Source organism: Sphaeramia orbicularis, chromosome 19, assembly GCF_902148855.1.
Source record: "Sphaeramia orbicularis chromosome 19, fSphaOr1.1, whole genome shotgun sequence".
Taxonomy (NCBI): Eukaryota; Metazoa; Chordata; class Actinopteri; order Kurtiformes; family Apogonidae; genus Sphaeramia; species Sphaeramia orbicularis.
The window spans coordinates 15,992,136-16,005,205 of record NC_043975.1 but is presented as its reverse complement, the minus strand read 5'-3'; the positions used below and the strand labels follow the sequence as shown (position 1 = coordinate 16,005,205).

The 13,070-nt window shown below is 37.6% G+C and overlaps 1 protein-coding gene across 1 annotated transcript in view; it reads left to right on the top strand.

The window, feature by feature from the left end:
- Positions 1-13,070, top strand: part of dnah9 (dynein, axonemal, heavy chain 9) — a 344,949-nt gene that overhangs the window by 250,421 nt on the left and 81,458 nt on the right. The window contains exons 60-63 of the mRNA XM_030122326.1: positions 1,539-1,727; positions 4,259-4,494; positions 4,581-4,703; positions 6,425-6,629. Of these exons, the coding sequence (XP_029978186.1) occupies positions 1,539-1,727; positions 4,259-4,494; positions 4,581-4,703; positions 6,425-6,629 (753 nt within the window). The remainder of the gene's footprint in view (positions 1-1,538; positions 1,728-4,258; positions 4,495-4,580; positions 4,704-6,424; positions 6,630-13,070) is intronic.

Sequence of the window (13,070 nt, the reverse complement as noted above, 5' to 3'; positions counted from 1 at the left end):
GGGCCCATCGTCATCTGTTATTATTGTTTGTACATACTGTATATGTTATATTTTCTGTGCAGAGATGGAAATATAAAAGACACTTAACGCAAACACACCCATTTGTACTCTTTTATTCACTCACCCAATGAGAATCGATAAGAGAATTGATAAGGAATCGGATCGATAAGCAATATCGATAATGGAATCAGAATCGTTAAATTCTTATCGATTCCCATCCGTAAATACAGCTGACAATCACATAATTAGCCTCCGTGTCTGTGACTATTTTCTACAGCGTGAAAAGACAGGAAAGAAGTAGATGCAGATGTCTTTTTGTCCTCTCACACCACTTTTATTACAGTGTATTGACATTCAAAGGAATTTTTGACTGGTGGCACTTAAAAAAAAAACATGAAACGCTGCATCTTTAAAGTTCAAAAATAGCAGTACTGCTTCCCATGTTTCCTTAATCCTCATAGACTTTTTGCTTTGACCCATGGGTTACATGTGTTTTCTAGTTTCAGCACAAACACGTGGCTAAAACCTAAACTACATCAGTTCAAACATGGCTCAGATATAACCCTAATATATAACTCTGACCTGATAGATGTAAGAGGACTTAAAAATAAAGGGAGACAAACCAAGCTGAAGGTGTTTGCAGTTTAATAGAGCCTCTGAGACGGAATTTCAGAGAGTCTATATACACTACGGTTGAACACTTTATACAGGCAGTGACCGCAAACAATTTTCCGCTGAATGATAAATGTGATGGTTCTGTTTTACTGGGCACTCAAATAAAAACTCAACTTTGGGTACAATGTGCTAAAGGGGCTTTATCTTCCACACAGCTCGTATAAATCCACTCAAAATAACACTCAGACTGCTGTCCATTATTTTATTTCAATCACCTACTGCATTTTAAATGTATAACTATCTAAACTCAATATACGCAAAGACTATTTTTATCTCTTGCTTGTTAGCGTGCGTGTCTTTTCCTATTTGCACATATGTTTAGACACTCTTCCTACACACATACATAAATCCCAACCTCATCTGCTGGTGTGTAAATCCCCCGCTGACAGCAGCAAAACAAAAAGATGAGTGTTGACACTGTTAGTATGGTAATGTAAATTATTCAAAGGAAGATTCCAAAAGGCCTGACACCAGAAGTTGTGGTATTTTGCTAGTCAATCACAAATATCAATGCAAATGCAGTCATTGTGCTGAAGTGTACAGTGCGTCTGTGATGTATTGTGAGAAGTTACAGTGTATTGAAGTACAGGGCCTCTCAGATTGGAGGAGATAAGATATTAAGGTGAACTTTATTGATCCCTGAAGGGAAATTGGTTCATTGCTGCAGTAAAGAGTACGGGTGTTGGTACACGAGCAGAGTGGTGATAAAGGAGATGAAAACCTAATAAAAAACGACTCGGAGGAAGCGAAGGCGATGTTGTTGCGGAGCCTTCTGCATGTCCACGATTCAGTGGTAAATCTCGATTAATGCAGACGACTTGTCCTCAGAAATGAATCTGCCTGTTTTTTGTTTTTTTTTTCAGGTGGGAGGTCTGGCGTCGGAGAACGTACGTTGGGCCGAGGCTGTAGAGAACTTTAAGAAGCAGGAGAGGAGTCTTTGCGGGGACGTCCTCCTCATCACCGCCTTCATCTCCTACCTGGGCTATTTCACAAAACACTACAGGATCCAGCTCATGGACAACCTGTGGAGGCCTTACCTCAGTCAGCTGAAGGTGGGTTTAGTCTTATTTTAATACACATCGAGGAAACAGTTCAAGGTGAATGACTAAAACCAAAGACTGTATAAAAAGACCAACCAGGCATGGCATTTTGACCAATGAGAAGTCAAGTAGTAAAACTGTTGACTGATAAAAGGAGTGATATTTTGCTTTTTTTTTAAAAAATGGAATTATGCATTTTAAAACATTTCCCTGTAGTCTTTGTAAACTGTAAATGCTCTGCTTGGGTCTGAATTCTTCATTAATTCAACTCCACAGGTCCATCTTCAACCCTATTTCTGAGTAATGACACCAGATAGGTCGTTTTGAGTGCTGGCCCTTTAAATGCAAATAAGCCAATGCCCTCCGAATTGTTGATGGTGCACTCTGTCCTGTTCAGTGACATGTGTTCGTTAATACAACCAACAACTGAACATTTTAGGTAATCGGTTCGAAGTTTGGACATATTTTCAGTTTGGACTACAACCGCTGCTGCTGACAAACAATTATGTCGTACTCAGAGAAATGTTCGTCAGAAGTCTTGACCTTATATGTGCAAATTTCATGACGTAACTAGTTATAGACGCAACAAATTAAGCAGGAATTAAATATGTAATAGAAACCCACTCGATTTTTGCCGGAATGAATATAAAGATAGCTTTGCAGCACCTGGAGGGTTCAAATTCAAACGTTTTAAACTATTAGCATCCCCAAATAGACAAATAAATGTACCAAAGACTAATAAAAGTGAGTTCAGCAAAATATGACCCCTTCAATTCATATTTTAGACAGTAAGTGACCTTGGAGTTGATACATTTCCGAAGCTGCAGGTCCTGTTGGGTCTTCCCAGTGGTTAGTACCTACCAAAGTAATCCAGAGAAGGAATAACCTGTTTGGTCCAAATAAGAATCTGTGGGATTTGATGAACAAACAAATTCAATCTGTGGAGGTCCCCATGTCACAATTTATGGGTCTTAAAAGATCTGATATTAACGTCTGAAATACAGGAGCACAACTTTAGAGGTCTTCTGAGGTCCATGTCTCAAGTCAGAGCTTTTTGGAAACAAAAGGAGGACCTACATAAAAGAAGGCAGGTTGTAATTTTGTTTTGTTATTTGGGTTGTAATCTGCTTTACCTTTTGATATTTTGTTATGGTACTAAGTACTGCTGACTGGAAATAAAACAAAAAAACATCAAAAAGTTGCTTAAAACTTATGCAGCCCATTTTACTGCTTCCAACATATCAACTTTGAGGACTAAATGTTCACCTGCCGTGGTGCATATTCAGTCGTAGAAAAAATTATTAGACCATCAAAAGTCATCACAAACAATGGTAATGCAATCAAGTACTAGCTCCTGTGTGTATCATATGACTAAAACAGACAGAAAAGAAAACATGGAATGCCTAAAACCACTGTTTTTGACAGTACAGTGCCATAGATATTGATGTAAGAACTGAAGTGATTTTGGTTATTATCAAGAAAACATGGAAAATGGATAGATATCAGCTCTGAAATTAAACTCTTATAAGCTATTTTTGTTGTTATCATTATATTTGTCCAAACAAATGTACCTTTAGTTGTATCAGGCATTAAAACAAACAAGGGTGGTCTTATAATTTTTTTCCGCCTTTTTATATTGATACAATCAACAATATTACCATTTCACCTGTCAGTGGTCAAAATGTTATGGCTGATCAGTGTAGCCCTTCATAACCTCATAACATATTTGTATTACAAAATCCTCAAAATCATCTTGGCTTTGTTGATGTAACTTTTTAACCACAACTTGAGAAATGAACTATACTAGCCAAAAGCGTTTGGTGTTCTAGGGTGAAATAAAGCTTTTGTCTATGCCATTGTATTGGGGTGAGGATCCCTTCTTGCTTCTGATTAATTAAAGGCTGTACAGCTCGTTGTATAAACATTAGGTCAGGTTAGATTATGTAATGTAAAAGTAACCCATCCTACCAAAAAGCAGTCACTTTAAAATAAACACTAAGCCTGCCTTAAAGGGCTTCTGTTTGGCAGACTGTTTTGCAGCCATTGGTCTCTGCCTTTTCTTTAAAGGATCATTATGTTATTCAGGCCACAAGATGAAATCCGCACAATAATTTTCCATTACTAAATAAGTCAGTCAAGTTCAGCTCTGGGGCGCATATGAGCACTGAATCACATTGTTCGACCTGTAATTCCCTGTTCATACTAGGCGTTAAATCCCTAGAAAAAATATAAATCTATCATTTAAGTGCAAGATGAAAATGGGTTCTGTTATGCTGCTTTATAGTAAAAGATCTGTCGAAGATGAGATGTCAAACTTGATACATCTACATAGAAGCTGCACTATACGTACATGTGAGAATAAAATATGACAATTACTTTTAATATTTAATCTATAATCATTATCACCTATTAAGTGGTCAGACCTTCCCATTAGATACTGAAAAATTAAATCCTATCATGACCCTTGGCTTCAGGTTTTCCTTCTGTCCATTAAAGTGGTTAACGTTATTCATATATCATCTCCTCATTGCTATAATTTGAAGGTTCCCATCCCAGCGACCCCTGACCTGGACCCTTTGACCATGATGACAGACGACGCCGACATCGCTACGTGGCAGAATGAGGGGCTTCCTGCAGACAGGATGTCCACTGAAAACGCCACTATTCTCACTTCCTGCCAGCGCTGGCCCCTCATGGTGGACCCACAGCTTCAGGGCATTAAGTGGATCAAGAACAAATACAGCGAGAGCCTGCAGGTCATCCGAATAGGACAGAAAGGGTAACCAGATTTATAGCTGAATGTATATATAGTCAAGTTGGGATATAGTCTGGATAAGAATGACTCCTGCTGCTTCTGCCTGACAGGTACCTGGATGCCATAGAGAGAGCTCTGTCAGCAGGTGACGTGGTTCTGATAGAGAACCTAGAAGAGACCTTGGATCCTGTTCTGGGACCTCTGTTAGGAAGAGAAACCATTAAAAAGGGCAGGTAAGGGGATATGGTCATAGTACTGGATACTGGCTGAAATTCAGCTGCAGCACTACTCTTATTGTGGATGCTCAAGTTGTACCAACAAGGACTTATTTTAAACCCTGATAAAAACATGCTTTACAGGAGTGATATTTTGCATTTTTAAATGGAATTTTGCATTTTAAAACATTTCCCTGTGGTCTACATAAACTGTAAATGCTATGCTTGGGTCTGAATTCTTCATTAATTAAACTCCAAAGGTCCATCTTCACAATATTTCTAAGTAATGACACTAGAAAGGTCATTTTGAGTGCTGGCCCTTTAATCCTGTAAAGCCTGAACCATTAAATCACTGACCGAAAATTCCAGTTCTTTGAAACTGGAGCCTTTATCAGTTCTTCTGAACAACCAAAAAAAAATATTTTCAAATATCAATTTCCATGTGTGAGTTTCAATTTTGTATCATATTTTATACATCGGATCTCAGTTCTCAAATATTATTATTTTTTAAAAAACAAAATCATAATATAACACAAACATGTCTAACAAAGTGGTAATTCCTTTTCAAAATTGGCAAAGTTCCGCCTCCTTCCTCATTATTGACAGTCTTGTAGTGTCATTGGAATGGCCTCTGGTGAATGAATTCCTCCCCCCTGGTGGATTATCTATGTATTGCATGTATCTAATTGTATACATCAGGTTTAGCAAGAAAAAGAATATCACACTGATCACGAAGAGGACTTAAAAACTCATGTATCAAATATGATACGTTTGGCATTTTAGGGTTAAGTACAAATGAGCCACTTCATGCCCCACCCCCTCCAGGTTGTTGACTGTGCTGCTCTGTCCAGTTCAGCTACTTGTGTTCATTAATACAACCAACAACTGAACATTTTAGGTAATCGACTTGAAGTTTGGACATATTTTCAGTATGGACTACAACCACTGCTGCTGATAAACAATTACTCTGAGAAATGTGCGTCGGAAGTCTTGACCTTATATGTGCAAATGTCGTAATGTAACTAGTTATAGACGTAACAAATTTAGAAAGAATTAAAACAGGTTGTGGAAATCCACTCAATTTTTGCTGGAATGAATATAAAGACAGCTTTGCAGCACCTGGAGGGTTTAAATTCAAACTTTATTAACTATTAGGGTCCAAATGCACAAATAAATGAACCAAAGACTAATAAACGTGGGTTTAGCAAAATATGACCCCTTTAAAATTAAGTTGCATTACCCCAAACATTAAAGCTATCTTAAAATTAAGATTAAAATGTATCTTTTTATGTCTCAAACCTCAGTGTAGTATCACTCTAAATCTAGGTTAAATTTGATTCCAGCACAAATTATGATTTTATACAAACATTTGAGGGAATTTAACTTTGAAAATAGGGCTGTTTCTGTTTTTGTCAAAGGAGCAGAAATCAGAGCTTCCCTGTTAAGCCGTCATGAATATGAGTAATAGGATCAAATAATGATGAAGTATTGAATTTTCCTAACCAAAATAAATGTGATCTGCAACTGGATTGGTTCATGGAGGGATACGACCACAAAGTGGCAACTGTGGGCCATTTATTATTCAGCACTAGACTCAGTAAGAGAGGGAATTTGGTCAGACTGAATTGGTAATTGGTTTAAATAGGAACATGGGTTTTATTGTAATTCGTTTTCAATCTGTGCTTCCATTTATTCCGCCGCATTATTGAAGAATCCCTGATTATCATTTGCCCGAACAGATACATAAAGATTGGAGATAAGGAGTGTGAGTACAACCCCAGTTTTCGCCTCATTCTGCACACCAAACTGGCCAACCCTCATTACCAGCCGGAGCTGCAGGCCCAGTGCACCTTGATCAATTTCACAGTGACCAGAGACGGTCTGGAGGACCAGCTGCTGGCCGCCGTGGTCAGCATGGAGAGACCTGACCTGGAACAACTGAAGGTGAGGAAGTCGGCGTATCTTTGGAAGCAGAGGGAAGCACTACAAGAGAGAGAAGCCAGCTATTTAGTTAGACTGAGCAATCTCTTTTAATCTGATATGTGGCAGAGATGTAAAAGTGAACCTGAGCAGACATAAAAGAGGAATCTGTCACAGTCATCAGGTGCTATCAGGGAACAAACACTCGTTCCACGTTGGACTCTTTGAGTTTCTCTGCTCTGTCTGCTTTGAACAGGTCTAATTAAAAGAAACAGTCAGAGGAGTCAGGGGCCTCCAGAAGCCAAGTGTAGCGCTCTCGCTCGTCATTTGCAATTTTCTTACCGCTACACGTCTGCATGAAAACGGCATCTGTCTTGAAACATCACAGGAGGCTTTAGGTCCGGGCTTTTTGATTTCAAAACAATCAGCTAGCGCCTTTGATTAACTACAAACTAAGTGGATGTGTGATAATTGGGTCTTGGGTCCTGAATGTAAGGAGACTTGTTCAGTGTATGGCAAATTGTGTCATAATGTGCAGCTGTGGGCTTGTTTTTGTCTGTTCACGCAGTTATGAGAATATAAGATAAAACAGAAGTGCAAAGAGAGGTGATTCATTTTTTGTGTCACCGGCGCCACACTTAAAGGCGGGGTACAAGATCTTAGAAGAACGGTTCAAGCAAGCTACATTTTGAAAATATTCATTCATTTTCTGAACCCGCTTTATCCTCACTAGGGTCACGGGGGTCGCTTGGCACCTATTCCTGCTACTTAGGGGCGAAGGCGGGGTACACCCTGGACATGTCACCAGTTCATTGCAGGGCTAACACAGATAATCACTCTCACATTCACACCTATGGGCAATTTAGATTCATCAGTTAACCTATCAGGGTATGTCTTTGGATGGTGGGAGGAAGCCGGAGTACCCAGAGAGAACCCACACAGACCTAGAGAGAACATGCAAACTCCACACAGAAAGATCCCACCCCCATTGACTGGTGTTGGAATCGAACCCAGGACCTTCTTGCTGTGAAGCACGAGTGCTAACCACTGCACCACCGTGTCGCTCAATTACTTCTCAATCTCACTCACTCAATTCAAAAGTCCAAACCCCTTTCTTCAGACATCCCCCCAAAGCCACGCCTCCAGAGTACTGGCACATCCAACGCTCGTTCCCGAGGGTTCACGAGCGTTGCACTCCAACGGCCCCGGCTCCGGTGGCTCCAGCGGCCCTGGTTCCAGCCCCGACCCCGATCCATGCATACCTCATTCAGTCTCCTCCAAGACCCCCGCTCTTACAGAACAGCCCCAGTTCATACCAATCTGGCTAACGTTACATTTCCTAGAGATTTATGTTAGTGACAAAACAGTTTGCCGGTGAACCTAATATAGCTAATATAGCCAAGCTCTGGCTCTGGCTTCGTTGCTCCAAACCTCTGAGAACGCACGATTCATGCACGAAGAGGGGTACGCGCAGAGGGGGGAGGGACAAATGGCAGTTGAGTTTGACAGACATATCACCATTTAAACGTTCTGATTGGGCGCTCAAAATGATTGGATGGTGTTTTTTCAGTCCTGTCCGTTCCACGGGTGACTACATTTATTTATTTTTGTGTTAGAGCATTTAATTAATTGGTTGTGATTGGGGTGTGAAGGAGATTTTAAGCAGTATGGTAAAAAATGCTCCAGGGAAACATCTCGCACTCCACCTTTAAATGATACAATTCCATGAAAATAGTGGATGTTAAAGGAATAAGAAGTCATGTATGAGTTACAACTCCTTAAATCAGTCCGTGGAAAAGACTCAACAGAAAACGAACCAAAAGTTTGCTTTAAATTAATTCCCAATATCAAAATAATCTAAGTAGTAATAGAAGAAGAGACACGCTACTGAAACAGTTTGCTTTTAATCAAGCAATTGATCTCCCCTAGTTTTCATTAGTTTCCACCCTCACTTCACTATCCCCTGCTGCTGACTCAGTTTGTGCCTGCACTTTGTGAATGTGCCATGAAAAACCAAAAGAGTCAAATCGAAATTCCTTCACTAAATTGCAGCCATATATTCCATCAGAGACAAGTCTGTGAAATGGGTTTGCAAACACTGGGAATGTGATCAGAGTAGACATCACAGTAGACTGAGACATAGTGAAAGAGCTGCACACTCAAAACCTTTGTGAACTCATAAAACAGATAATTTGTAATCTACCTTAAATGTATACAATTATTTACACATGTAAATGTCTAAATACAACTAGGGTGCATCCTATGTACTTTATGTACTTGCTAAAATTTCCTTTGGTCTCCTGTTCGGGGTGCCATATCCCCATTGCTGGAAAACCGTAAATATCAGAGAAAACAAGCAATATACAGGGTGGGGAAGCAAAATTTACAATGAACATTTAGTTGTTTTTTTCTCAGCAGGCACTACGTCAATTGTTTTGAAACCAAACATATATTGATGTCATAATCATACCTAACACTATTATCCATACCTTTTCAGAAACTTTTGCCCATATGAGTAATCAGGAAAGCAAACGTCAAAGAGTGTGTGATTTGCTGAATGCACTCGTCACACCAAAGGAGATTTCAAAAATAGTTGGAGGGTCCATAAAGACTGTTTATAATGGAAAGAAGAGAATGACTATGAGCAAAACTATTACGAGAAAGTCTGGAAGATACTATTAAAGAAGAATGGGAGAAGTTGTCACCCGAATATTTGAGGAACACTTGCGCAAGTTTCAGGAAGCGTGTGAAGGCAGTTATTGAGAAAGAAGGAGAACACATAGAATAAAAACATTTTCTATTATGTCAATTTTCTTGTGGCAAATAAATTCTCATGACTTTCAATAAACTAATTGGTCATACACTGTCTTTCAATCCCTGCCTCAAAATATTGTAAATTTTGCTTCCCCACCCTGTACTATAAGAAGAGTAACTTATATGCAAGTATTATACATATTTGAATAGGTATTTATAACCACTTTAACATTATGTATAACAAAATTTGGGGAGATAAAATTTTTAGGTGAAAAATGTCAAATTACTGCGCGGTAACATGAGGACTTGAAACGGACATCAATTTTTTAATCTTTACGCAAACATTCAATGCGGTTCTCGGCAGAAATTGATATCAAGTAGGACAAAACCTTGTAGATATTATGTTCAACTATGCTGAAAATAAATTTTGGTGTAAAATTTTGAAAAGTCTCTTTTATTGACATGAGAATGTGGTAACACGTGGACAGGCTGCCATAGTAACACGTGGATGACTCTTTACTATTATATGCATCACCCAAAATGTATCAAAAGATCATTACTTTCTGAAAGTTTCGCTCAAATATCCGAATTATAAGTAACTTAAAAATTAAAAATTGGTATTTTTGTGGTAACATGTGGACAAATGTTCAAACTCATAAATATCAATAATATTCTCAAAATAATCTAATACCTGAAACTTAATCATCTATATAATCAACAGATTGAATACATTTTCTAATTTGTTAGATATAATTTTTAGCGTCAAATTTGAGCTATGGCTTTGGTGTAAAAAGTACAATCAATAAAATCAGTTGTAACTTTTTTACTACAAGTGGTATTTTTAAAAGGATAACAATTCCGTAAAATAGAGATCTTTAGCTAAAATATGAGCCCACTTGATAAATGATGTGTACAAATTTACTCTTTCATGTTGATGTTGACTTTTGCTTGATCAAACTCCATAATTATCATGTTATTTACAGATATATTTACATTGTCATTCCTGGTAAAAACAACTCCTTGATTTGCTAATGGACAAAAATAAACTCCAGCCTTGTTTTCAGGGTCATATTTCTGTAGATCTATGCAGCAGCTACTGTGAGGTCAATATATACTGGATCAGTGGCCCCCAGGGGACTGTATAGTCTGAACCTTGACGCCTGAATGGGACTAAAATTTGTGCGGGTTTAGGTGACTTTTAGTGATGCATTAAATAGAGCAAATATTTTTCAGTTTTTGTAGCTTTTTGCACTATGTTCAATAATTGGAGGAAGTCATTTGTTCATTATTTAGTTGTGCAGTCAGACAGGCATGTGGATGAGCTGTGACTGGATGTACCTAGAGGCCATTCAACAATCCTCTTTGTCTTCCTGAGAACTTTTTAAACACTTATTTACAGTTCATTAAATTACAGTAAGTTACTCAGTTAACACTAAATGGGTTATAACTTGGTATAATTGACAGCTATAATAACCAGTCACTGTCAAAATTCACCACCACAGGAATGTGAGTTGTGATTGCAAAATATGTCAAGGAGAGGGATCGAAATCCACAATTTAACATTCAACTGCAATGTTTTGACTTGACTTTTGCACAGCAGGAGGAAGTGATGGCATGCATTTTTAACAGCCTTACTTAAATTTACAATTCTATCTTTGTTGTCAAGTCTTAAATGCACTTAAACTTTACTTTGCAGAAATTTGTTTTGATTTTTCCTTTAGTACAGCTTTTTGGTTGTTTTCATTTTGTCATTTTGTGCAAAAGAGAGAAACACAACCCTAACACAAGTACAAACAGTGGCTTAAACAGCACCCTTTTTGGTTTTGAAATATTGTTCAGTTTTGTTTGGTGCACTGCCTTTGACAGGGTAGATTTTTTTTTTTTGCAGTCTTCCTGAAGTTAAAAAAAAGTCTAAGTTCAACCTTCAAACCTTCACAGTCAATCATATAAGCAGCTTCTTGTCTCTGCACTGCTTATCATGCACCACAAAGTCCATTCTCCAGTCCATTTTCTCCCTTTGTTGTTGGTGAGAAATCTCTGAAAATTCTTAAAATGCCACTAACATTAACATCTGCAATTTTATGAATGATTCTGCCGCTGTTATGAAAAGCAAATAGTTAGTGGTGTGAGTCTAAATTTTTTACCAATATTTTCAAGTTAAAAGAGGAAAACAGTTTAAATTCTTGTAATTCTATTAAAGTACAGCTTCACAGACAGACAGGAAAGGCAGAATATTTCATACACTCACCTCTGATGTAATTTTAGACAGGTCCATTCAATGTTGCCTCAGGTGTAGTTGTTAAAGCCTCAGGAAACATAAATACATAAAAGTCTGCTAACGATGCAGTTTAGCATCATATACAGGTACATAATATAGCAAAGGATTAGAATTTGGTTCCGTACAAAGTCAAAGTATTAATGTTTTTGTCAACTTTCTGATACTGACTTAGGTTTATTTTACCAGGATTTCTGCGGGTCATTAAAAAGCATTAAAAGTCATTAAATAGATTTTGTAAAAATAAAGGCTTTAAATTGTATTAAAAAGCATTAAATTTGATGTCCAGAGAAATACACGTGATGGAAAAAAAAGCATTGTTGTTCACGATTTATTTTGATTATATGAACATTTAATAATTTTGATGAAAAGTATAGTGTGATGATTGACAGTCGGAACCCTTTAATTGGCTATTGTTTATGGCCGATGCGCAAAGTCACAACAGCGAATGCATGGAAAGCAATGTGCTGTGAGCGTGCTCATGCCGTGGTGAAAGAGCGGAGGGAAAATTAGCAAATGTCGGAAAAATGGGAAAATGCAAATTTCAGCAGAAGTGATTGGAGGAGGAACTATTCAGAACCTGGTTAAACTATCATAAAATTATATATAAAACTGTATCTACAGTTGGACATGGGCATTATATTTGTTTAAAGTGGCATTAAAAACCATTAAAATAGATTTGCTGATACCCGCAGAAACCCTGTATACAGACAACTGCTGTAACAAAATGAATCCCAGTGGTTTAGAATGCAACCACTGTGAAACAAACATTTATTTTGACTCATGGCTTTGTTCTCAATAACACTGCACTCACCACATATTACATGACCCTGCCATTCCAAAAACTGTAATGGATATTTAATATGTAACTGATTATATAACTTCTGGATTTAATTTACTTGTTTAACCTCCATAGATGGTACAAGCTAATAAGATGTCCATCAAAACGTGATCGACCACACCTACACCGTCTTGAGAAACAGCTTCACCCATAAAGACCAAAACGATTTACTGATCTGAAATGTTTAATACCTGTTGATCCATTAATCCTATCAATCCATGTAAATAATTGGTGTAAAATACAGTTTGTCATCTTTTCATGGTCATCAGATATGACCCGTTTGGACGTTCAGATGCTCCACAGTGAACATGGAAACATCGTCATCTTCTACAACATTGATTCACCAGTAAGACCCATTTAGTTTGGTAAATGACATTAGATGGATACACTTATTTTATGTTCAGTTCATGATATATTTTGCAGAAAAACATACTTTTTCTTCAGTTTTCTCTGGTTTTTGATATAATAATCCTCAACTTTAAGCTTTAATAAACATGAACATGATCAGTAAGTTAAATATAGGAAACTTATTTATATACCTAAAAATGCTAAATACAGAGCAATATGTTCAAGTAAAAGGGTCATAAATCACATA